This window comes from Rhopilema esculentum, chromosome 5 (genome assembly GCF_057945365.1).
Source record: "Rhopilema esculentum isolate cy_ngs chromosome 5, ASM5794536v1, whole genome shotgun sequence".
Classification (NCBI taxonomy): domain Eukaryota; kingdom Metazoa; phylum Cnidaria; class Scyphozoa; order Rhizostomeae; family Rhizostomatidae; genus Rhopilema; species Rhopilema esculentum.
The window spans coordinates 7,363,522-7,388,490 of record NC_142819.1 but is presented as its reverse complement, the minus strand read 5'-3'; the positions used below and the strand labels follow the sequence as shown (position 1 = coordinate 7,388,490).

Below are 24,969 nucleotides of genomic sequence, written 5' to 3'. Positions count from 1 at the left end.
ATAAAACATTACTGCCTGCTACTAACAAACAACTGTACAATGATGCAAAAACGATACTACATGAGACAAAAAGATGTGTTTTGAACCTTGCAGCTATCAATTGAAGTTAAAAACTTACTTCAGCTGGTTTTAAACCAGCTGGCAAGTGAAACTGCTGACAAATAATTTTATTGAGGGAATTCTGCATGGTAACAGCTTTTCTAACAAATATGTGTTTTCAACAAAGACTTCCAAAGACCCGGGACTTTGGCAGGAAAAGCAGCAATAAAATTTGATGGAATGAAAGCATGGATCTTTCTTCCAACACTTTATAACCCAAACAGACTAACAGAAAACCGGAAATATGATTTAGACGCAGATAACGATAATTCAAATTTACGGACTTATCATTATCTTTAGACTCTTTTTGATGCTATCAATCTGATTAAAAAATTTCGTGCTGCTTTTTATCAATAGGTGCTCCCTTGAATGTGTGCCCCAATGCTCCATGCAAAGGATATTTTTGCTATTATAAAGAAAAATTCTTTATACGTGAAAAATTATATATCGTCAACTTATGATTAAATGTTATCTAAAATCTCAAAAATTACCGAAAACAAGAACAGTATATGAACCGTTTGTCTAAAGAAGTTAAAAAGGCAATCTATCAAAATTCCAGGCATTCGATATTTAACTCAAGAAAAATAAACACATGAGAGAGACTGATATCAATCATAAATATATTATTGAATAGTATATGGTTAAATTGTGAAGAAACAGCTACTTGGATACAAAAGGATCTTAAGGAGAACAGCTACTTGGATTTTAAGGTAAAATTTGCCTCGCAATCTTTCAGTGATATAAAGTACAAGAAAAAATAACTTTTTACTTTAGGGTTCTCCATCTCCACCCTATTCCATGATCCGTCGTCGGCGATGTTTAGCAAGTAGAAGCATTGTATGAAGCAAAAAACCATGATTTTTCACTTCTTTCTGGTCACCTCCTATAAAGAATATTTTGACCTAGAAAATACTATTTGTGATAATACTGTGCCTAGCAGAAAAGTGACCTTGGAAATAAATTTGTTTTTTCGCAGATGAAACATCCTTTAGGGATCCTTTCGCAGTACTTTTATTGCACATCTTTCATAGTTTTCTTCTGTCCACCACCGAGTATTAAGAGGGCAAGAATGAACAACACGTTATTATATCATTTTGAAATATTTTAGATAACATTTTGTGCATCATAACTTCATTAAAGAGAGAAAATTATGACTCGCAGACGTTGTTTAACATTCCACTAATTTTGGAGCTCAAAATGAGCACTATCTATTTACAATTTTTAATCTTAGAAATAAGATTTAGAAAACTGACATAGAATATTTGAATAGAAAAATGATTTTATGCATACCAGATTCGCAAAGAAAGTTTGTTTATATTATTTTATACAGAATAGAATTAACTAAACTGGTGGGGAAACTTAAAACCTAATAACATAGTCAAGGGAGTCAACAGGGGGTTGTAAACCCGCTTTATTACTTCTATTATCGATTTGAACTTTTAAAGTTCAATCACGGTTTTGCAACTACCGTCAATTTTTAGAGTATAAAACTTCCTCAAATTAGCATAGATTGGGATAATAGTTTCAGAAAAAGCAGAAAAATGGCGAACAAAACTGCAAAGGGATGGGATATAAAGTTAAGGTGAAAGCCCTGAACTTAAAGGCTGATGCAAAAATTTATAAACAGTTCACTTCTATTTAGGCATACGCTAGCACGCTGTGCTTTATATTGATCAAAGGGCGGGATAAATGAAATCAAACTATCCTAATTTTACTGGATAATGACCAAATCCGTTTTCGTCACAGTCAGTAACGCTTGGAGATCTCCACATTTAACTAACCATTCACTTCAACCAAAATGTTTTAACCCATTGATGGTTTGCTCAGTCAAAGTCTCATATTAGTTATCTGTTGTTTTGTTTTTGTATATGAGCTAAATTTGATCTAGACTTCTATAAATGCAGTAGTGCAACAAGCGATCTAGGCCACCTTGGATAAGAAGATGAGACCATCCTTAATTTACCACATCGTTGAAGTTTTGTTACTTCAAAACAAATGACCCTTCTTTATAAATATTTACCTGAGACCCCCTGGGACATCCCATCCGATTGTTGCAACCTTGCATAAATTAATATTTCAAGCTTATTTGAAGAGTCACTGAGCGTGAATAAGTACAAGGTTACTATTAACAAGAAATGTTAAAGTATGACACGGAGGAAAGATTGCTAGGTAGTTTGGAAATTTCAATTATTGTGCTCGCTCCTGATGTCTACAGTTACTGCGTAGAGATTCAGAAATAAGAGTTTTTAGGTATACTAAGGAGATAAGCTGAGAGATTATAAGTTTCATAGCATTTTAGGCTTAAGAGGCGTTTAAATATTGTTGGGTTGAAAGGAAAATATAAAAGGAAAATTTAAGAGTGCGACATAAACAGGTCTACTGCTCTCTAAAAATGAATAAAGAACCGTCAATAAGATGATTAGCAGCTGTTAATTAAAGATCTTTGAACTGTTCCGGTTTCGACTTCCAACTTCAAAATTCCGGATTCATTTCAAGTTTAAAGTTCGTTCACTTGCTTCCCTTGAAGTATATTTCTTTCATACTTTCTACAAATTTTTTCCTCTCAGGACTTTCGTTCTCAAGTATTTCTTGTCGTAAATAGTAGCATTCTATGAATTTGTTAACCAGAACAGGTGACGGCAAACAGAACAAAAGAACACCGAAGATTCCACAAAATGCCCCCAAGAATCGTCCGCCTTCCGTTTGGGGATAGACATCTCCATATCCAACTGTAGTCATAGTTATTATGCTGTACCAAAATGTGTCTGGGATACTTGAAAAAACAGCTTTTGTTTTTACAGGAACAAACGTCTCCGCGTAGAAAACTACTGTTGCAAAAAAGATACCCATTATGATTATCACAAGCAATATTGATTTCAGATGGACAGAGCTTTCGTATATTGTCGTCAGCAAGACTCTCAAGCCTTCGTTATACCTCGTCAATTTAAATACTCGTATGATTCGAAGCAGACGTAGAATTCGTATAACACCGAGTGTATTTGCAAGATTTCGCCCTGTCGCCCGTTCACGAATAATCAGTGTTATGTAGAAAGGTGAAATCGATATCAAATCTACTAGGCCTAGGCCCGAAAACAGGAACCGGAAAACATTTGGTGCTGACAAAAGTCTGATCGTATACTCGAAGGTAAACCAGACAATGCAGACTACCTCGAATATAAACCAATGGTCTTGGTCGTAAACAGAGTGTTTGACAAGTCTAGTTGAGTTTCCAATTGTTTTATTGACACTTATTTCTGTTATACTGCGCTTGAATTCTGGGACGGTCTCGGCACATAGCGCTATCACTGATACTAATATCATTGCTATACTGAAGATTCCCAGCACAGATGCAAAAAGACTTGAGCCTGGATATTCAAACCATTCCCATAGTGTTCTACGAAGGTAATGCCGAGGCATCGGAGGTTCTAGCTGCCTTTCTTTTTGCAAGTTCTGCTCGAACTGATGCCTTTTATCAAATGTTGCAGAAATGCCAAAGAATTGCACTTCCTTCTCGAAAACATCACGAGGTATGTCTCTTGGCCGGGCCAGTATCCCTCTTGATTGGTAATAAAACAAAATAGCATCAAAGCAAATTGGATCTCGGCAAAAATAAAACGTGTTCGAATACGGATCGTAATATTCCTTTCGCTTTGCCGGATTACCTAGCAATGTTTCAGGATATGCTGATAGCGTGCATTCTAATGTTTCGTATCGCTTGCCACTGATAATTATGATCAGGCGGTTGCTGGTTGTATGATTGATTGTGGTTGATCCCCTTCTAGACGTGATAGGGGTAGACACAATCGACTGCTCACTTTTAGAGGAACAGAGTGTGAGGGTTGACTTTGGTCGATGATGTTTGTCGGTGGCCGCCGATGTATTGACAACCTCGTGCACTAGCATGTTGATACGTCATTCTGCAACATAACAGTAGATGTAATTAAAATATAGAAAAAGCGACTTTGGATACCACTAATAATGCATGCGCTTTTCTCTATTCTATTTAGCTGCAGAGAGAAAGATTCTGATCATTTTGTCGTAAACACGGGACTTTTTCCGCGCGCGAGCGAGACTGGCGACGTAAAGCTCTGCCTGCATTGTCACAACGAGGTCACAAAGCAACCAGCTCAAATAAATAACGGTAATTGTTTTCTTTATAAGTATTACCTCCTTAAAAAGAGAAAATTCACAACAGAGGAGTCCTCTTTTTACAAAATATGACACTTGTCTTGCAAGAGTCTGTAAACACTATCAATGCTCCATGGGCTTCATCCACACCAGATTTTCTCCCTCCAGCTACGGATTAATATACACATAATTTAAGAAGTTGAAATGGCTACATAAATAAATCAATCAATTACAAGAAACTACATTCTTCATCCGTTCACAATATTTGCTAAGTTATTTCTTTGCTTGCTCCAAAATTCATTCCCCCCTTTTCTCCTTATTATCTTCCGGCATTTTAACTTTCAAACTATGTTCATTCAAGGCTTGGCAACTTTTATAAACTTCAATGGTTGTCATGAATTTCTTTTATATCTTGTACATATCTATTGAAGCCCCGAACCTTTATAAATGATTCGCATAATGAAAAAAGTAACAAAATGCAAGACTTTAAGGTGCAGTAAACATCACGAAGATGTCATTTCAGCTAGTTTGAAAAAAGATAAAAGATGTTATTGTGTAAAAGATCCTTCGTTGGGGAGTATCAATACTGGCATTGCTGCAGACTAAACTCTAAATACTTATTGTGCAAATTAATTGGAAATATGATTACGGCAAAATAGTTAACAAAAGTTCTCCTGATTTTACATTGAAAACCAAGCTGTCGTACTCAGTGCAAATCAATTGTGGAAATTCAACATGAATCAACGAAAGTAGGCCCACAGCTTTTTTCTGTACCTCACGACAATGGCGAACATGTGCTGACCTCCTGTGACTTGCTAAGGAAGATTATGAAATGTTTATTTCGACAAGAGCAGTTTGATGTTGAAGATCTGTCAGTTATCTTTGATTATGAATTTTGCAGTGTCCCAATAGCAACATTTAAATCGCCTTTGCTCTCAAAAGCTGCAAAAAGGGAGAGGAAATTTGGTTCTTGAATGGTGTGGCTTTGATGATACATTAGGATAAGCCAAGTAAGGCTGGTCAATCGCGTTTATACTTTTATTTCAATAACTCCATCGGGCCTTTAGCAATATCGATATTTGCCTTAAAAAGATGCTAACAATATTTATCATAAATGTGAACCAAAGGTTCTTATCTCACGTAGTTAATGATGTTATACAAGAGATGCTATCCACCAACTGCTAGCTTTGCGTCGACTTCAGTTGATAGCCTACCAGTATTACGCAGTTTCTATAGCTGCCGACAAGTAGTACAATTCCACATTAGCAAATGGAATCAGCGGTCGTTGCCAGATGTTTGAAATTTAAGGAGATCACTATTTGTGTTGAGAAATACAAGGTCAATTTTATGATCGCCGTCAGAATTTTAAAATGCGTCAACCGAAGTCATTTTCAACGTTTTTCAACATTAGACAAACTTTCAAATACTAATGTTTTTCATCTTTTGTTTTATTTTCAGATATAATTAAAATTTTGAGCTGTTCGTTTAATTTAACAGCTAATCTAGTCTCTTCAAATATGCATAAATAGATAAGTATTTACACAATATTTGCAAAACATTTCTGTTCAATCATCGTATATTTTAAAAAAATCTGTCTCACACGATGTTATGTGCCTTCGCTAAACAAATATGAGATATTGTTTATGCAAATGCAGTCTTGCTTCGAACTGGGATGTCTCTTGCGGTTGTCTGGCTAGTACTGTTTAAGTTTCTTTTTTATGTCTGTACTGTCGCTTTAAAAATCTGTTAACAATAATTTCTGCATAAAAAAATAGTAATTTCATGTGTGCGAAATAAATTTATTGAAAAAGAGTAATACTAGAGTGATATTAAGAATATTGTTACCAGCAAAATTTCCCTAGTCCTCTTCAGTTCGTATAATGTTTGCCATTTTCGCCACAAAAAACGATGATATATGCCTCAGATGAAATAAATATACTATAAAGACACACGGATACAAACATGTATTATGATGAAAATTGCTGTTTTACATGTCTACAATAAATTCCTTGATGGCAGAGCTCAAGACGCTACGGTGTACAGAACAAAACACTTCTAAGTATTGCAATTGTGATCTGTTCTTCTTAGGTGGAAGATAAAGATTTATTCAAGATATAGATAACAATTGATTCAGTCTGGGAAAAAGTAGCCTATACAAATTCAGGTAGATCCTTGAAAAGTGGCACTTCGTCTTGGACATGATTACAACTTGGACATGATTACAATTTTTCCTCTGTCTTTTCTTAGTTCAGCATTTTCGTCCAGATGATTTCTAAATACATTTGCAAACCATTAATGTTTTACCTTTGTCTCGCCCTTTGGTTTGTTGACCTTCACAAAGCAAGTCCTTGAGTGCCGCACGAGGTCGGTATCAATCACTTATGTCACAAATTTGCAAAATACACCAATCAAATTGGACAAACATTTTATAAACAGTTCTGTTATGGGCAATCAATTATTCATTAATGAGACGTACCAGCGAGATGAATTTATAATTTTTTAGAGAGCTTATGTTAGATCCATCTCAGTTGGTAATCCAACTAAATACTGTATTTTAATTAAAAACATATTGATATTAGTAATTGAAGGAAGCTTTTGTTTCTGTCAGTTTATCTCCGTATGTATGCAGTCATAGAGAGGAGAATTGAAATAAGCAGAGGCTTTATATATAAAATAACCAGGACAAGCAGGATTTGTAAGCTTCAGATACTTTAAAGCCAAGATGATATAAATAAATTCCTGCATGTTGGGATGGAAATCTTATACAAATGAAAGTAAAACCAACCCTTAACATACAGGTTTTGTTTCAATTAATTGAAGTCAAAGAGTTTTAATTGTCACGTTTCAAAGGTACTTTAGTATGATATCTTTCCATTATTCCGTGTTATTCCCAAAATTTTGTATTACCAAAGGTTCATGATTTTAGTTTTAAATGTCTTTTTTCCTCAACCATGTCCATAGTTATGGAACATTGAAAACTTATCAAGCGAGGTATTAACCCGTTTACACTGCCATATATCTCTTGATACGGGCCAAGAGTGGTACGGATTGATCGCGTTTACACTGCTACCAATCACTTTTGATCAGTTCTAAAAGCGATACCAATTGACATTCCGTTTACGTTACTGATACGGTTAGCCCTATCACTCTGGATCTTTTTAGCAAAAGCGGTGCGGATTGTCCCGTGTACACTTGGCTTTCAGGAAAACGGATCAGTTTGTATCCAATTGCTAAAGTGCTAGGGATAATCGTATCAGTTTGCTACGGATAGCTAGGAGTAGTGCAAACGGAGCCTTAAATGTCACAAAACGAAAGCTGCACACAGCAAAAGTCTTAAACAGCAAAAATTTCGCCCGATATTGAGCACAGTGTGAAGATTCTGTTTGCATTTTGAGTGTTACACAACCCCCCCCCCCCCCCCCTAACATGGTTATCATTGGCTAAATTAACCTTATTTTTTCATGCAAATTCATATTCGACTGGATTTGTTCAAGTTACCTAAGAACTCGCCGCGACCTTGAAGGTGGTTGCCCATACTGAAAGTTACAGGATTGTGTGTTGCAACGTTTACAACACATCTTGAATACCACCTTGAGCAACAGCTTGTTGTGATTAGCTGCTCAAAATGCTGAGCCACACAAACTTTGCAGTTTTCTTTTGAGAATCAGAACCACCAAAACAAAGAAAGTCATAACCCCGGTGGCAAGGCTAACCCAAGCAGAACTATCACCTACCACCTGTAAACAAAAAAATACATGCTTTTATTTATGTATTCTATATTGAAGTTATACTGCAGAAAAGAAGCTGCCAGCGGTCGGTGATCCGTTCCCCAACCCCCCCCCCCCCCCCCCTTCTAACTTCCTATAAGGAAGAATTTTTAGCAATACTCCCGCAAACAATGACGAGAATATCTTAATGAATCCCAATGCTTTTAGTGCTTAGATAAAAATGAGGGTTGAAAAAACATCACAACACCGACATAATAAACATATTTAACAGTATCAAGAACAAATGAATGTTTGGATAATCTTTACAAGTTTTGTAATTTACCAAGTGTTTTAATGACAATTTTTATACCAATTATCTACATATTTAATGTAGAATTCCAAAGTCATTTTAAAGCCAGAATAAAAACGACGGGCAACGATGCAGCGTAATTGAAATAAGTTATCTGTGTGGTTCTGGCAAGTAGAAATATTTGGATTAGCAATGAATGGGTTACGTAGAATCGAAAATTGTTTTAAACGCTCACAATAATGAAATTTTGTTGGACGACCAATTTTCTTGAAAGCCAGATTTCTTGCATTGTTATTTGCTGCCTAGTGGTATACACATTATTCAATATTGTGATTGATACATTATTAATTTCAGCTCACAGATGAGTTTCCATTGATTCAAAGCTTTGAATAAAAGTAGCTTTTACATGTAAAATTGTCCCCAGACTTAAAAACATCTTCCTTGCTTGTGAATTTATCACAAATGTGAAAGCAATATTTATATGACTATGCTGATTCTGACTTCAATTGACTCTTAAACCATTATCCATTCAAACTTTACCTGAAGCCATGTTTGCTAACAGCCATTGAAGTTCCAGCATTAAAGATAGAACTACGAAAGACTAATGCAAGGCTTGTTTAAGTCTGATTTTTGGTTTGCTTTCAATTTTCGCACAAGCTTTGATACAAAGAAATGAACTGTTAAATTTTGTGACGTCTAGAAGAATATTGCGTCAGTTAAGTTCAGCTAATCGGTTTAAATAAAGTGAAAATTTTTTACGGAGAAAAAATGGACTTATCTTGTTTTAAGGCGAAGACTAAAATGAATTTGTCGTGGTACTTAATTCAATAGAGCTATACTAAAAACGTTATGCAGGCCGCTCCAATACGCGCTGCAACATTTGATAAAAACATTATGATTGGACTGAAACTATGGCCCAATTTTTGCCAGGATCTTTATTTTATTGCTTTGACCATCTCATATACACTTTTAAAATATTATTTACTTATACTGTTATAAAATTGCTTAGATTTGTTTCTATGTTTCATGTTTTGTTTTATCACAATATCCAAAAACTTGAACGTAAAGATACTCTCCTACGACTTTATCTACACTTGATCATGATTTTCCAAATCATCTAGCAACGCTTTTTCATCAAGAAGAATTCGATAATAAACAGAAAACAAAACTGTTAATTCTTCTTTTGTCAATAAATTAATCTGCGCTTTTTCTTACAGTGATGTCAAGTCATGAAAGTTTATAAATCTCAGTGTACTGCAAAACAAAGGATAATGATTGCCTACTAAGATTTGCTTTAATGTTCACAACATTTGCCATTATCTTTCAATTGTTCGAGATTCATTCTGCTTCTCTAAAACAAATACTCCTTTTTACATGTTTAGTTTCATGAAATAAGTAGCAACAGTTTTATTCAAACGAAATTGCAGAAATGTAAGCGGAGAGGTCTTGTAAAAGAGCTAGCACATGTGTGTTATATTGTGAAAGATCGTTCTTGATAACATTTCTTAATCACAAAATCAAATGAAAAACATAACAAAAGACATTATCATAATAAAACTGTGTACAAGTAAAAATAACATGAAAAAAGTACCCAATAAAATTAGATTGACAAGATTAGATTAAAAAACGTAGCTTATGAAGCAATATGACAGATTTCATTCTGAAAATCCTTATGATAATTCAACTCCAAGTTTTAAAGATTTTTTAAAGGCCTTTTACACGGTCCGATGTTTTCATCAGATTTTAGTCAGCTGTTAAGATTGTCAAAAGAAGGAGAGATATTTTGCATTATTTTAGCCCTTTAGCCCTATTTGATCCCTTGGATCATTTTATTGGAAACATTTTTGCAACAATTTTACGCTTTGCTAAACTGTAACAAAATGTCAAAATGGACCCTTCTAGGATTATTTTAAATGATACAACAATATGATTCACTGCCCGGTAAGCCTTGCAACAGAGGCCGTGCCAACCGGGGAACATTGTTCCATCTTTTCAGTGCTTCAAATTTTAGTGACAATACTCAACGATCGTTAATTTATGCACCAAATCCACGGTTTCATTTTTTAATTTGAGCTTGTTTCAGCTTTTGATAGCTAAGGGTTTGCTACCAAATCTACTATAAGCTCAAGGCATGGTTTCATTTGCAAAAATCGTTTAGCTTTAATCTTTATTTCAAAATTTAATCAAAAGTCCTTACAGAAAAATTTCACATAAATGGCAAAATTGCCCTGAAGCAACATTCATTTTGCACTAGCAACTGTGAAATTGATAGTTAAAAAGTGTAAGATATGAAATAAAGGAAACTTGCATTTAAGAATGCACTTGTAGACCACTGCTAAGAATCAATTCGACAAAAGATCTTGTTTTTAAATGATTTGCCAGTTTGGCAATGATGTGATAGTTGTGATAAGGCTGGTTTTGAAATTCTGAAGTCAAAGAAAGCCAATCTTAACAGTCAACTTTCAGAGAAATTGTCTGGTGTTGTTTACTGACTGTCTAGTACTTTGATCAGCTCTGATTAGATATATTTTCGCGAGGATTTGAAGCCTTCCTTTTCAAACTTTCTTTATTGATTTTAGGTTGAAAACAGTCCAATTTTCTTCTGTTAAAAGCAAATTAAATTTAATCATTTATAGGGATTTGCAAATACACAAAGATTAGCTATCATTTTGAGCTTAAAGTAAATCAATTCTCGTCAAGTTTTACAATTACATTCATTTATTTCGTAGAAACATATTGAAACAAAAACATATTGAAACAAGGCAAATTACCATATTACTTTTTAGGCTTTCATAACATTCTGGGGCATTACCGACATGAAATTCCAATTTTATTCATTTTGCATTTTGGTAACTTACCTAAAAAGAATGCAAATGGGCACTTAACGGGAAAAGCATTATCTTGACATACATATATTTTTGTATGAATAAAATGAAAATGTTTAATCGTTAAGGAATTTTTGCCATTTTAAAGCAATTTTTGCTGAAGCACAATCCAAGGTAATTCTAGATATTCTACTTTGCATAGTTATATAATAATCTTAGCATTATATCTACTATATTCCTGATTTTTTTTTAAAATGCTTAGCCTTGCAAAATATCAAAACCAGTTCACAATCACTAGCCAACGAAGAATTTATCTGTGAACACCAGCATTCGGTGTCGGGCAATGTCGGAGCACAATAATGCCCCTTAGAAATTCGCACAAGAAGCTGTCAAATTTTCTAGGACTGTCTCCCGATCATTAATTCCATCAAACGAAGTTTATAATCAAGCTTATAAATTATTTAAGCAAACACGCTTGATGGATTCGGTTAATATACCTTTTGATAAATGCGACTTTGTCTTGATCTCGTACAAATATGGTGTGAAGGAAATATAATGTCCACTTTAATACTCGGCGTGAAGCAGAGCAAAATGTAACATTAATTTTGAAGCTAAATTTGAAATGTTTCGAAAAACGGTACTTCTATTGAAGTGGAGCCTCCATATATTCAGAGCAGTGTAATTGTCCGTTGTAAAGAGGCGGCCGCTGTATAGAGATTCCTTGCACCTGATTTAAAATTACACCTTTTATATACTTAAGGGACATGCGAATCGAAACAACATATGTTTTTAAACTGATTATTATAGACAACAGTCTAGTTTGATGTGACTGGTGGCCTCTTGTGTGCTAACAACAAGATTTTGTATTCTGATACTTTTGAGTCTTATCAACGCTTCCTAGCTGATAATTTTAATGTTTTGGATACTTTTAGGTAAATTTTAGCAACTGCGGATGGACCTCCCTGTATAAAACAAGTTTAGGTGACTCCCCTGGTTCATTTCTTAATCAATGTTCAATATCTGGTATAATAGGCGACATGATGACAAAGCCCACAATGAAACAGCTACTGTTTTATTGCATCCTCTTGCTTAAGTGTAAAAATAATTAACTTATTTGCAATCTCAACCAAGCTCAGCAGGTTTAACTGAGCAAAGAATTTTATGCACGAGAATAACAAGGAATAACGATTAACATATGCACATGGATTTCAAAGATGTATGGAAACCACAAAACAGCAGCAAAATTTCCCCAATGACCTGATAAAAACACTCCTTAAAATATTTCTAGCTCATGTTAAGCTATTTGAATCTTTTTATTGGCAATAATGTTAATTCCGACGCATTAATGAACATTTGTCAATCAGTGGTAATTGATCTTAGGTCTTAAAACTTCATCTCGAATATTCAACACAAAGGTTAAAAACAACTACACCTGGAATTTATTCACCATCCTATATGCAAATGCTTATATCCTTGTTGTGAATGTTTTGTTCTGATGTGGAATAGTACTACGCATTGTCCTCATTCAGTTAACTTGGTATATTTGTAAACATATCTTTGAATGTTTGCTTAAACAAAGCTAAAACAGTAAAAATGAAAAGCTGACTTTGAATTTTCATGCATATTGTTATGTTATATTTAGCATGAGAGAAAATTAAACCGTTTCTTTACACAAGTATTTCAAACATACTCTTTCAGTTCAAATATGCTTGACAAGAAAACAGCTTATAGTACTTACCGCCCCGTTGCTTGCTAGAAGACCACGCTTAAGCCAGTCAAGGAGGTAGTCGCTAATGTTAACATTGCAAGATTTAATTCGAGCTCAAAGAGATTCAGCTTAAACAAACTCAATATCTACGAGATGCATTTTAACCAGAAGCCTTTAAATATTGAGGCTAATCGTCTGGTCTTCATTTATTGGCTATATGGTTAACAATGTGATCTTTTGTAATTATTTGAATCTGATAACCAGCAGATGTATTTTAGGAAGCATATCATGCAGAAGCCGTCAACCTCTACCCATAAGCCGTCATAATACTTGCAAAGAATTACCAAGCCTTTCTGTTTGCATCTTTTGCAGTTGTCGCAAGAAATGTCTGGTGAAAGTTGAATATTAAAGGTTTATTGTTAGTTTACCGTGTTTTCTTGGACCTCCTATTTCATGTTGCTAATTCTGATAAAACATTGTCCGCTGTATCTTGCTTGCAATTGTTTCGAAAAATATATCCAATATAACTTTCATAAGATCTACTATGAAGATAAATATTGATAAAGCAAGTATGGTAAAGCAATTGAAAGGTTTTGAGAAAGGAAAATTGAAGGTTCTTTTCTGCTGGGTGAAGCCTTTTTATAATGGGGATTTTTAGGAATTGGCTTTATAAAAGAAAAGCCTCTTTTAAATTGCGAAGATGATGTTGGAAAGACTGAGCCCTAAACCGCCATTTTATGTATACACAACTTTACAAGTTTTCAACCGTTCGCAAACAGTCGTATAAACTGCAGGATAAACTGTATCAACAGACACTTCAATTAACATACAACTCAAAACAGTGCCCGTGTGATATTTGTCACAAGGCTTTCATGTGTAAAGCGTTCGCAGATGATATAGTAATAACTTGCATCATCTTCAACACATCGATATATGAGATGTGCGCAATTATTATTAAGAATTATTAAAAGAAAGAATCATTATTTGAAATAACAAAGAAAGGCACAGTGAAATATGTATTTGTGTGTATGCATAAACTTTAATCTCCTGCTTTTCTGACAAAATTAACTTGAACTTGTAAACGAGCATACAGTAAGATCAACTGATAATGAATCTGTCCACCGTGCCATCTTGATCGTTATTCCCATACATCAAGCCCTCATTTTTGCACACGGATACTTGGAAGTTATTTGCAATCCGAACAACATTTTCAATCTTGTTGTGAACCAACATAATTCAAAGGGGGAAAGGATGGCTAAATTGGCCCTTAAAAACTAACGCTACGGTTTCCAAACGTTTTGGCAGGCATTGTAGATAAAAATCTAATTCTATAATAGTGATGACGTCATAGAAATATATTTTTGAAATTTTAAAATTTCAATCTCATAACACAAGAGAACTCCTCAAAACATCTCTGCATATGCAAAATAAGTTAAACGTGTTACGGATCGGCGGAAATATGGCCACAAGAGCACTGGCTCTTTCCTCTATTCTTTATGAATAGAGTCAAAATAACAGTAATTTCTTAGCAAACTTCAATCTTTCATTTGCCATAACTCACCACATAATTGGCATATTTAACTGATTCAGCATATTGAAAATTTAAAATTTAGAAGCACTAAAAAACGTCACACTTAAAAACTCTATTTTCTATTACAGTGATAGGACAATTTGAAAACTTCAAATTCCAAGTAAAATTAAGCGTATCTAAAGCAGAGACAGAAAATCAATGAAAAGATTAAAGAGCTGCAGAGAGAATGAAGTTCGAATGAAGAAATAATCTATTATAGCTAGTAACGAGAGGAGAGTATTGAATAATAACATTTCATATCTCTAAATTTTATGATCACTGGGGTGAAGCTAAAAGAACTTGCTATAGTGATGGAAATCTGCAGATTTACCGACAAAAATGGCGTCCTCGAGTTTGGCTGTTGGCATAGTATTACGTAGTTCAACTTCTTTCAGTTAAATCTCGAGCCAATTTAGAAAATACAGACTATTTTTTGGTGGCAATGAAGTATGTGATACGTATTAATTTGTTCATGACTGTTCGTATATCTTCAAAGTTTAGAAAATTATAGACATAGGTAATAAACTTAAGAATCTAGGCATTTGTTTGTATATGCCAACAAACCCAAAGATTAAGAGGTAAAACACCCCGCACCTCTTCTTTGCCTACGCCCCTGAATATATAAAGTAGTGCTACGGAGATGTAACGACTTCTTGACTTCACAATGATTCAAGCCTGTTGGTTTTTGTTGAATCGCTACATAGAGATTGTTTTGGATTCTTAGTGTAGGAAAAGGATTAATGACTCTTTGAAAGAAGTAATGTAGTGAAATTAAAATTCCTTGCTTGTCAGTTAAAGATGTTTAATCTCACAGAGCTGCAGGTTACTGCAGACAAAGTGCGCGGGATTTATTGCAGTCCATTCACAAAAGAAGCAGCTGAAATCTTATCAGCTGATGGGTTGAGCTACTGTTGTGCTCCTTAAAATATTAATAAAGCTGGTGATAAGTTTCTGGTAAGGATATTAATACTCCTAGAAACAACGATTGATATTACGAGCTTTAGATGTAAAGTTTAATTGAATTTCTTTTCGATCGAGCATTTCTCAATTAAATGACGTGGAGCAAGTGTGAGAACAATCCAGCACTTTCCATTGTGAATCAGAGGTTCCATGCCACGTGCACTGTCTAGCGCTGTGTTGCTAATTAGGTTCATCAGACGTAGGTCGCATTAAGTCATGATGTTCTCTTGTGTTTTTACAATAATATAGGATTAAAATGCTGAATTACCTTAATCAAAGATTGACAGAGGTCGGTTAGTACTACGTTAAAGTCACATGCAATATTGCGATTATGATCGGTACTTTCTAAGCACGTTCTTTACAGTCAGACTACAGTATACAAGAGAAAAGGCCTAGAAAACATATCACTGTTAAATATGACTTGGTCATTATGTAATTCAAATGATAATTCAAAACACTTTCTCATTCATTTGCTCAAGTATAAATATAAGTATGAATTAAGTAAATGGATTGCCTATTAAATATGAAGACTTTCAGTATGCAAAATGTGTAGCTTCTCCTTGAATTAACTTTTTAGCGTTTTTTGCTGAAAGTTTGCAGGATATGTAACCAAGAAATCTTCCCAAGTTCTACTATGTAGACGATCTCTAGGTAATCATTGCAGGTGTGTCCAGTCTGTTATTTTTTCCAGTCCATCTTTTTTTGTCTATTCTTCTTGACAGATCTTGTTGTCAAAATAGGACAAACGGAAGCATAACATACTAAAGCACTTTTCGACTGAAACTTTCCAGAGTACATATGTTGGACAAATTCATAAGCGGATGCGACGCTCTTCCCACAAGCAATCTTTAGGAAACTAATAACGATGAGATGGTACCAATTCTCTAACAACTTGCCTAACAGCTGAAGCCAGATAATGTATACCTGTAATGTACATTGTTTGTACGTACGTACGAAAATATGCTTTTACCTCTCCATTGACATTTTCTTGTCAAATTTAGATTACACTGGTGAATTAACTACTTCGTATTGTGAATAATGATTGAACAGATAAGACACAAGTCTTTCTTTATCGATATGTAAGTTAAAATAATGTCAGTTAGAGTCATGAAAGATGATTGACAGACATTCAAGTGGCCTAAGCCATATGTCAATCAAATTGGCCAATCAGCGTAAAGCCAACATTTGATTGACAAGCCCCTAAGGTATCTGTCGCCTTTCAAATTACTTAGGTTCAGATTTTGATGAAAGAAGTAAACTCTGTACTTTGAATCATAAAATCAAGTGAATTAGAGAATCGATCCTCTTTAAATTATAACCCAAACAGATTCTAGGCATCAAATAATGTTATACGGTATAATGGCCCGCAAAATATTTTATGTTTCCCGGAAGGCCCCTGTTAATCTGTTGTTAAAACGACCCAATGCACGAGTGTCGGTCCGGATTCAATGATCCTAGCATCTTGTCTGGGCTAGCATTCCTCGTTGACACTACTGGTCACTCGATCAAGCTGAACACAAAGCTTCGAGGCCGTTATCAATTTGTGAATGTCATGTATGAACATGTTGTCACGTTCCGGCGTATGCTACGTCTTTGGAATACTCAGATGGATCAAGGGAACTTGGATCACTTTCCGACTTTGCAGGAACAGCAGCCTGTCGATGTGGCCATGGTGCATCGTTCATTGGGGATCTTCGCATGCAGTTTAATGGTCGATCTCAAAACAGGCAGTGTCAACGCAAAAGCTTCAAGCTATTTGCTTCGCCATTTGAAGTCAAAGTTGAGATGGCCTCTGCAAATATTTGAATGGAGTTCATAGCTGTAGAGTATCAGTGAATTGGAACTTAAATACAAGGACACTGATATCATCAAGTTTTATTTCTCTCCTCCATAGAGGCTATTTGGGAGGGAGCAGTGGTGGCTCCAGGGGAGGGCTAGGGGGGGCTACAGCCCCTCCGTCGGAAGCATCTAGCCCCCCCATCGGAGGAAATTTTAGGTAATTGTCAGAGAAAATTTGAGAAAATAACGTACGAAAACTGCTTATTTCAGTCATTTTAGTCCCCCTGTCGGAAGCTCCAGCCCCTCTGTCGTGAGATTTCTGGCGCCACCTCTGGGAGGGAGATGTATATTGAGAAATGGCGAACCTGCAGAGAATAGAAGGGGAAGGGCGGAGGCTTCTTCTCCTTCGTAACTCCTCTACTTTTTCTGTTATTCCGCAGTTCTTTTTATCCTATCTCCTTTTCCCTCCCAATCCCCCTCCCCAATAATTTCTGCAGAGGAGAGTACAGTTTTATAAAGAGTATCTCCAGGATGATGATTCATATCCAGGTCTGGTGCAGCATGCCAAGATGTGTTGCATGTTTGGAAGTACTTATCTTTGCAAAAGTCTCTTCTCAAAGATGAAGTATGCGAAGAGTGGACTGCAATCTCTAATGACTATCAGCACCTTGAAGCAGTGGCGTAACGGAACAGTTTGGGGCCCTTATGAATATTTTGCTTGGAGGCCCTTTAACAATGAAACTTTTTCAAGACATTCAATTTGAGATTCGAAAAAGATCTCTGAGCGGTAGCTACAGTGACAGGAATGTGGCGATAAAAAGAGCTTTGAAGACTTGTGGAAATGAAGAGCTGACTCCACTTTCCAACATCAAATCAGCCAAGTCTACAGATGTCAATTTCCCTTTTATTTCCACGCGAAGCTCGTTAGCAAATGCCCGTAGCTCTGATTCCAAGTCCTCTGTAAAATCTTCGGGATACAGGCTCAGCAAGTTGTTTGATGGTTTGGAGATGTCGTCGTTGGTGGCTCTTGCTAGAGGGTTTGGGAACAAAATATCGAACGTTGAAGTAACCAGATCCTGGCCACAAAACCTTTCTTTAAGCTGCATCAAAGCAGTAACGACACTTTCAAGAAACACATTGATTTTGAATGTTTGTTCTGGGGTATTGAAAATATTGTCCTCAAATGCTCCAATAACGGACCTTCTACTTCTAGTTTTTGGCTTGAAATCAACTACTGTGTGCCAAGCGCTAGCTAAATCAAACGCTGTTTGCTTAACAGAGTCCCAGGACTGGCGTAGCACAACAAGCTCTGAAATAGAGCAACATATTAATGAAGAGATGCAGCAGTTAAGTCAATTTTTGGGGATTGCAATTCACGAGATTGCTATTCGTTCCCAAATAATGATAAAAAGAACGAATTCATAAGAATCCATCCTTTCTGTGCATCTCTTTGCAACATCTCGCTCATTTTTGTCATCGCATCTCATCGCTTAAAATTTTATAGTATCCTCTATTATAATATCGCAAACGTCCTATGCAGAATCATGTAAGGAGACTCAGCTGGATACTCGGAGTTTAATGAAGAGAGGATTGAAGAATGAAAAACTAAAACAACTAGGTGAAACTTGTTAAGTGAAATATTACGTGATCAAAAGAAATCTACAGAGAAATCTAGAGAAATCTAGGGAAATACAAAGAAAATAGAGAAACCAAAAAACTTAGTTTAGCATCGTGTTTTTCACCAGCCAAGTCTTTCTGGAAGCTTTCATTTTCTAGAAGCTATATAGACTACAAGCCCAAATGTGAGAAGTCGATTATTTCAACGAAGAGGACAGACGGCAACATGTTTAAACTAAAAACGATATATTTATATATTCCCATGCAGTTTTACCTAAGACCTAATCTTTTAAAAACAGTCTGGTTGCGATAAGGCTTTGCTAAGAAATTAAGTTTTGTAGAGACCCTTTTGGTTTCTTAAGAGGATTCACATATTGCTTTACTTGTGAATATTTTATGTAACGCGTTGTTCAATCTTATGTAACAATTTTATGAGTCAAATGCTTGACTCATTAGCTCTATCACTTCCTTATGCTTTCTTTTGTGTGCGTTCAACTAAAATTCAAACTTAAATTCCTCTGTTGTCTAACTGTTCCAGAGGAAGGGAGAGACAAGCTGCAGTGATCTACAAAAATTCATGCATGTTACGTCACAGAGAGGCTGGCACCATAGACAAATATTCAAAGTACTGTAGTCATGCTACTTCACAGCATACTTGTCAGATCAGCATCTGAGACCGCCCGGTTTGCTGAACTGAGCCAGCTCGGGTGCTGAGCTGAAAGCTTGTTTTACAGCTCGTTAGAAGGGTCGAAAAGAAGGTACGCTTTATCCGAAAGTACTTTATAAACGGGGCAATTTCCTAATGTTAAGTACAAGGCTTTTGCTACTGTCCGGCTACCAAGACAGCTCCGGTGCTAGGCAGCAGGGATGTGTGCGGGTTGGGGGTGGGGCCTGGGTGTGTCAACCCCCCCCCCCCCCCCCCCCAATGTCTGCAAACTTCAGGAAAGTTGGTCATATAGCGGGAGCCTTAGCATTAATTAGGAAGTTTGACCAAATTTCAGCCTATAATTTTTTTTGTTGGTCATGATTCGCCATAGTCAACTTTCTCTTTTGTAATACACTCTTTTTTATAAGAACATTTGAAAGTATCATTGACAATATTGCTACGATCCGAGAAGTCACTTATTTGTTTTCTATAGCACTAGGTAAAGCATTTCTTAGTTGAAAGTTCGAAGCAAGATCTGTTATTATTACCATGTTTAAGAACAAGATATAAATGAAAAATGACCACAAGCTTGAAAATGTGGTTTGAATTGAACGAAAAAAAGGAAGAAAACAAAACCTCCTCGTCAAGAACTTCACAGTTCAAAAGATGTTGTCAAATAAAGTGCTGGAAGCTAATCATAATGAAGCAAAGATAAGTCATTCATGCTTTTGAGACAAGAACCTGTTCTTGCCTTGCATTCTGTTGTGATGTTACGATTAAGCCCGTCTCCGGTGTTAGTCTTATCTTTAACATCGAGTCTGGAACAAATTATCTGGCATAAATCAACAACGACCACGTTTTACACAGCCAGCAGAACTCTTTCTTCACCTGTACATCGGCGTAGCGGATATAACCTGGTTTTTTTTGGGGGGGAGGGCTAGAATGGGTCTTGCCCGAAATTTATTGCTTTATCGAGATGGAATTTTCCCGAATTGAGCCTGAAATGCGATATATTTTGCCCGATTATGGGGTTGCAGCTTCCCTTCCCCCAGCTCATATGTTTCCTACACCCAAGCACTTTAATTGCCATTAACACTAATAGTTCTTCAAAAAAGGCATTCACAAAGCTACGTGGAGCACAAACCTAGTGTTGAGCAGTCTGCAAAATACAAATAATATGAATAGCAGTGTTTTCATCTTTAATTCATCGGGAGAGACAAAAACCCAACATATATGTCGTCCATTACAAAAACGTTTATACAAAAAACTTTCCTTGATTGATAAGATCGATAGATATAAAGAGACCCTTGCTTTTCATCACTGTCATTGATTGGAAATACAAATATGATGACGATTATACAAAATTACTTATAATCCTTTACTTTTTCAAACCATAAAACCATTTCACTTAGCTACCTTTAGTATTGCCCTTCTCTACGCCTGTACTGCAACAGAAACAACGATACACCTGATGGAAATACCTGTGAAAGGGCACTTAGCGTAGCTTGCCAAGATTTTGAATCAATCTTTTGAAATTTACCTTCAAAACCAAAGGAGGTTAGGATACATCAAAAGAATATCCAACAACTAATAACTGAAATGCATAAGACTGTACGTAACTTGAATCAGGATTTATGAGCAAAGCATTTGAACAATTTTTGGTGGTACAAAACTTGAAAATGGCTTTGAAAAAGCTAACATTTTACTACATGCTAAAGGTTTTTTGATTCGACAGTCCTCATAGTATAAGACGTCAGAATAAGGGTCCGAAAGCACATGATTGAAAATATATACCCTGTTGTGGATCGAAATCCTTCAGAGGTAATATATTTTGGAACACTTTTCTATTAGATTTAAAACAAAGCATTTAAAGCTAAAACTATACAAGCCGAACTTACTTGCTCGTGTCGACTTTGCACATTATATACTCCCAATATTAGATAATTGTATGGAATACATTTATCCTTAGTAAAACTGTTACAACTTGGTGTTTATTAGCTGTTTCGTAGTTATTTTGTGTAAATCAACATTTAGTCAAATGAGTAAAAAAGCAAATATACAGCTTGTTGCTTAAAGTGAATTTTTTATAGTTTACAAGCTTGGGTGTTAGAAGCTTTTGCAACCATAGCTACGAAAGCATAAAAGCTTATTACGATAACATAAACATTTATGATAATTTTTTCAATGACAAAGGCCGCGTGTGTTCAAAGTGAGTGTACATAAAGATAGTATTTACTTTGTAATAGATAATACTATTATGAATTATCAATAAGCAAATATCAAGTCTTGATATTTGCCAACGATCACGCTAATGATACGTTGGCTTTCCGTCAATACTTGATAATGTACGTCAATACTTGTTAAGATCTAAACAGGATATTAGCTTCCTGTACTGTAAACAGAAGTGCTATAAACAAGATGGATTGTATATAAGAAGTTATCTCACACAAATTTCGTTCGAAGAATTTCTGATAAAGTAGTAACACCCCATATTTAAACAACTGTTTTTGCTACCAAACATCTAAGCCACGTTTTTGAATGTCAGATGTTAAAATAGAGCTTTTGTGAGCTGGGCAAGGGTACCGGATTTCTAAAGTTTCCATGATAGACTAAGTTTTTTATTTTTATAAAAAATAATTTTTTCAGCCAAACTCAAATTTGGGGTAGTTAGCCCCAAACAACCCACCATGGCTTGATGCTTAAGTTCATAGCAATTATAAATCTTCTTACCTTTTATGCTCAATGTAGGCATACTTATAAGTCCTGCATCGCATTTGCAAAAGTAGAACCTGACTCTCAAGTAGAAATCACACATTGACTCTAATCGCGAGCCATACACCGTTACTTTAAGCTAGAAAACATTCTAAAAGAAACTGCTTCATTCTCATTGATAATTTATGAGTGATTGAGAGTTTGCCACTATTTAAGCGCCATGCATGATCGATAGATTGATGAACCAATTCATTAGTACAGAAATGAAAAGGATGCGTTTGGTACAGGTGCTTGGCTTCAGTTTGCACTTTGAGCAATTATTGTTTCATTAAGACTATTTGTTGAATCAATGTTGAAATCGATAGAAGCAATTTTTCATGCGCGAAGAGTTGGGTCACGAAAATAGTTTACAGGTGTAAAAATTTGAGTAAAGTTTGAATGTTGAATTGGAAATCCTTTGATTATGTATTTGAGGGTCAAACTAATAGAAAATGCTCAACAGTGGGTCAAACTACTGACTACATGTTTGCATATCATTGGCTGTCTTGTGGTTATGCTGCTAGAATATCTGTACCCTATTCAATGACCTGAACCGCCTGAACCTGATTGGTCACCTTGGTTTGAAACTTGTGTTCCGTTTAAGGACAGCGATAATCATTTAGAAAGTGAATTCACCTGTCCCTTTTGCTTTCTTTCTGTACGCTGTACTATTCTTGCCCTCACGAAATTAAACAATCTTCATTATTTCGCTATAGGCTTGCCATCGTTGTTCCATCTAGCATTTTTGGAATCTCTCTACATATAAGCATGAAAAAACAGCTATTGTGTAGACAGAAGGAGTTCGTTTTCACATTAAGACTCCATTGGTAACATTTTCTACAGGCAAGCGGCACTGCTCGCGTTTGTGATTGGCCTATTTCCATGCACAGCTGGGTATATATATTTCCTATTATAGTGTTTTGATTTGTGTTCTGACGTTTTATACTCTCAAGAGTGTCAGAAGAAAAGCTTAAGTATGTTCTAAAACGTTTGCTTTTTTCAAAACAATTTTTAAATTGTGTACCATAAAAAGATTGTTTTACATAATTCATTCTTAAAACCCCGCGCAATGAATGCCAAAATGGGGAAGCTAGGTTGCGAGTAAAAAGTGGACTCGGGGGCTTGTCCCCAGAAAAACTTTTAGAACGCTATTTAGAACGCCAGAAAATGCCCCATGTTGAAATTTAAAGTCTTTTCATCTACAAGTTCCTTTAGGAAAAAGAACATTCTCAACGATATTGAGTGTATTTGAAACGTCGACAAGGGTTGTAAAATTTTTAGGTGACAAATTGTGTATTGCTCTCAAGTGATATGTTGATTTTAAACGTTAGACTAAAGCCCAAAGACCATATGTGAGTAATTACGACACTTTTTTCCAAAATTTTGCAGAGAAATCAACTTCTCCAGCCTAGGAGACGAGATAATTTTCGACTAAACTCGCAATCTTCAGAAATTTAGCAAACTAAAATTCATAAACTTTTGTTGAATTTTATAGATATAACTTTTTTTGAAAAAATAAAGATGGGCTTTTGCTTCTGCATGCAAAATTATGGTCAGGCACTGAACATGTGCTTGTCCGAAAAATATCTGACAACATCATTTCGACAAATTGGATCTAAGAGATCCTACTGCCATCCGTTTGTGAAAATTTATGATTTTGCAGATTGATAGGTTGTATGAGAAACTGTATGAAAAAAAGGCACAGACTTTATTCAAAAGCAAAAATTGTTTAAGTTTGAACAATGATTGGGATATTTTGATAGCTAGTTGCAAATTCAAAACAGCTGATTTAGTCTCGACAAAGTTTCTTTGAAAGAGTGTTCATATTTTCAAGGCTCTTGCTGTAGAAATCCAGAACTGGCTTTTGATGTGTTTCTGTCAAGTACCAAACAAGGAGAAGGAAGGGTACTGCCAGGTATTGGTCAGGAGATTAAGGGCCACGTTAGTCCTTAGTCAAGATTTTTGGAAAAATTTCTTTTGGTTTTAACGTTTCACATACCAAAAGCTAGATGCCTATTCCTACGGGTTCTTGGTTCAATTGCCTGTCACAGGACATTTAGAAAGTATGATCCTTTATCATATCCATAGCAGGTTTAAATATTAAGGGTTTTTTGATGGTCCTTAGAATGAATATTTATTCAAGAGAGACAATGCAGGGAAGATGCACAAATTGGAAAATTCCCCTTCTCCCTAAGTTATTATTTTACCAAGCTTTAACTATTGGCCATAATGACCGTAAACGTTTATTTGAATCCATCCATCATTGAGTACGTTGTATGTGAACGTTCCCATATCCAATTGCCAACACATCGATAATTTTATCCAGTTGCAACCATTCTGAATGGAAAGAGCACAGGGCAGTGCTAAAATAATTCATTTTTCCAAAGTGAGAACCTCTCAGTTATTCATTACAAGGCACTCGAAATAATTCGCATTAGTCATAAATTAAAAACCTAATTTCTTCTCGGTGCTGCCACAGTCATGATACTGCTGTCAATAGCACAAAATATGTTCTTTTGAAGATTTCGGAAACTATGGAAAATTTGCCGAGCTCCTTCAAATGAATTATACAATAATGAGGAAATGGAAAACTTTGCAGTTTATCTTAATTTCACTCAATTCATGAAGATTATTTGCCTTTTGGAAGTTTTCAAGTTTTTTGAAAATATACCCTGAGGCAAAGGCGCACCAGGAAATGTTCCGATGTCCCGGTGGGCCAGTCCACTTTTGGTTTAGATTTATTTTTTGAAGGCATCTAGAAAATGGTAGTATATAAGGAACACCGCAACGCGACGAGAATAAACAACAACAAACACACAAATCAGTGATGGCTAGTATTTCGCCCCGGCACACGGGGCATCATCAGAGC

At 35.6% G+C, this 24,969-nt stretch overlaps 1 protein-coding gene across 8 annotated transcripts; it reads right to left on the bottom strand.

Moving 5' to 3' along the window:
* Nucleotides 1-161: 161 nt before the first annotated feature.
* Nucleotides 162-22,227, bottom strand: LOC135689582 (potassium voltage-gated channel subfamily A member 1). Of its 8 annotated transcripts, none has more exons than XM_089116274.1 (3): nt 22,080-22,220; nt 13,206-13,316; nt 162-4,016 (listed from the first exon to the last, which is right to left on the bottom strand). In XM_089116274.1, exon 3 carries the CDS (start codon nt 4,000-4,002, stop codon nt 2,608-2,610), a length of 1,395 nt encoding a protein of 464 aa, XP_088972400.1. In that variant the 5' UTR covers nt 4,003-4,016; nt 13,206-13,316; nt 22,080-22,220; the 3' UTR covers nt 162-2,607. The 8 variants fall into 8 exon arrangements, with proteins under 8 accessions (XP_088972400.1, XP_065062932.2, XP_065062933.2 ...); XM_065206860.2 differs by lacking the exons at nt 13,206-13,316; nt 22,080-22,220 and adding exons at nt 4,267-4,395; nt 12,808-13,176; XM_065206861.2 differs by lacking the exon at nt 13,206-13,316 and having other exon boundaries at nt 22,080-22,227.
* Between the last annotated feature and the right edge of the window lie 2,742 nt (nt 22,228-24,969).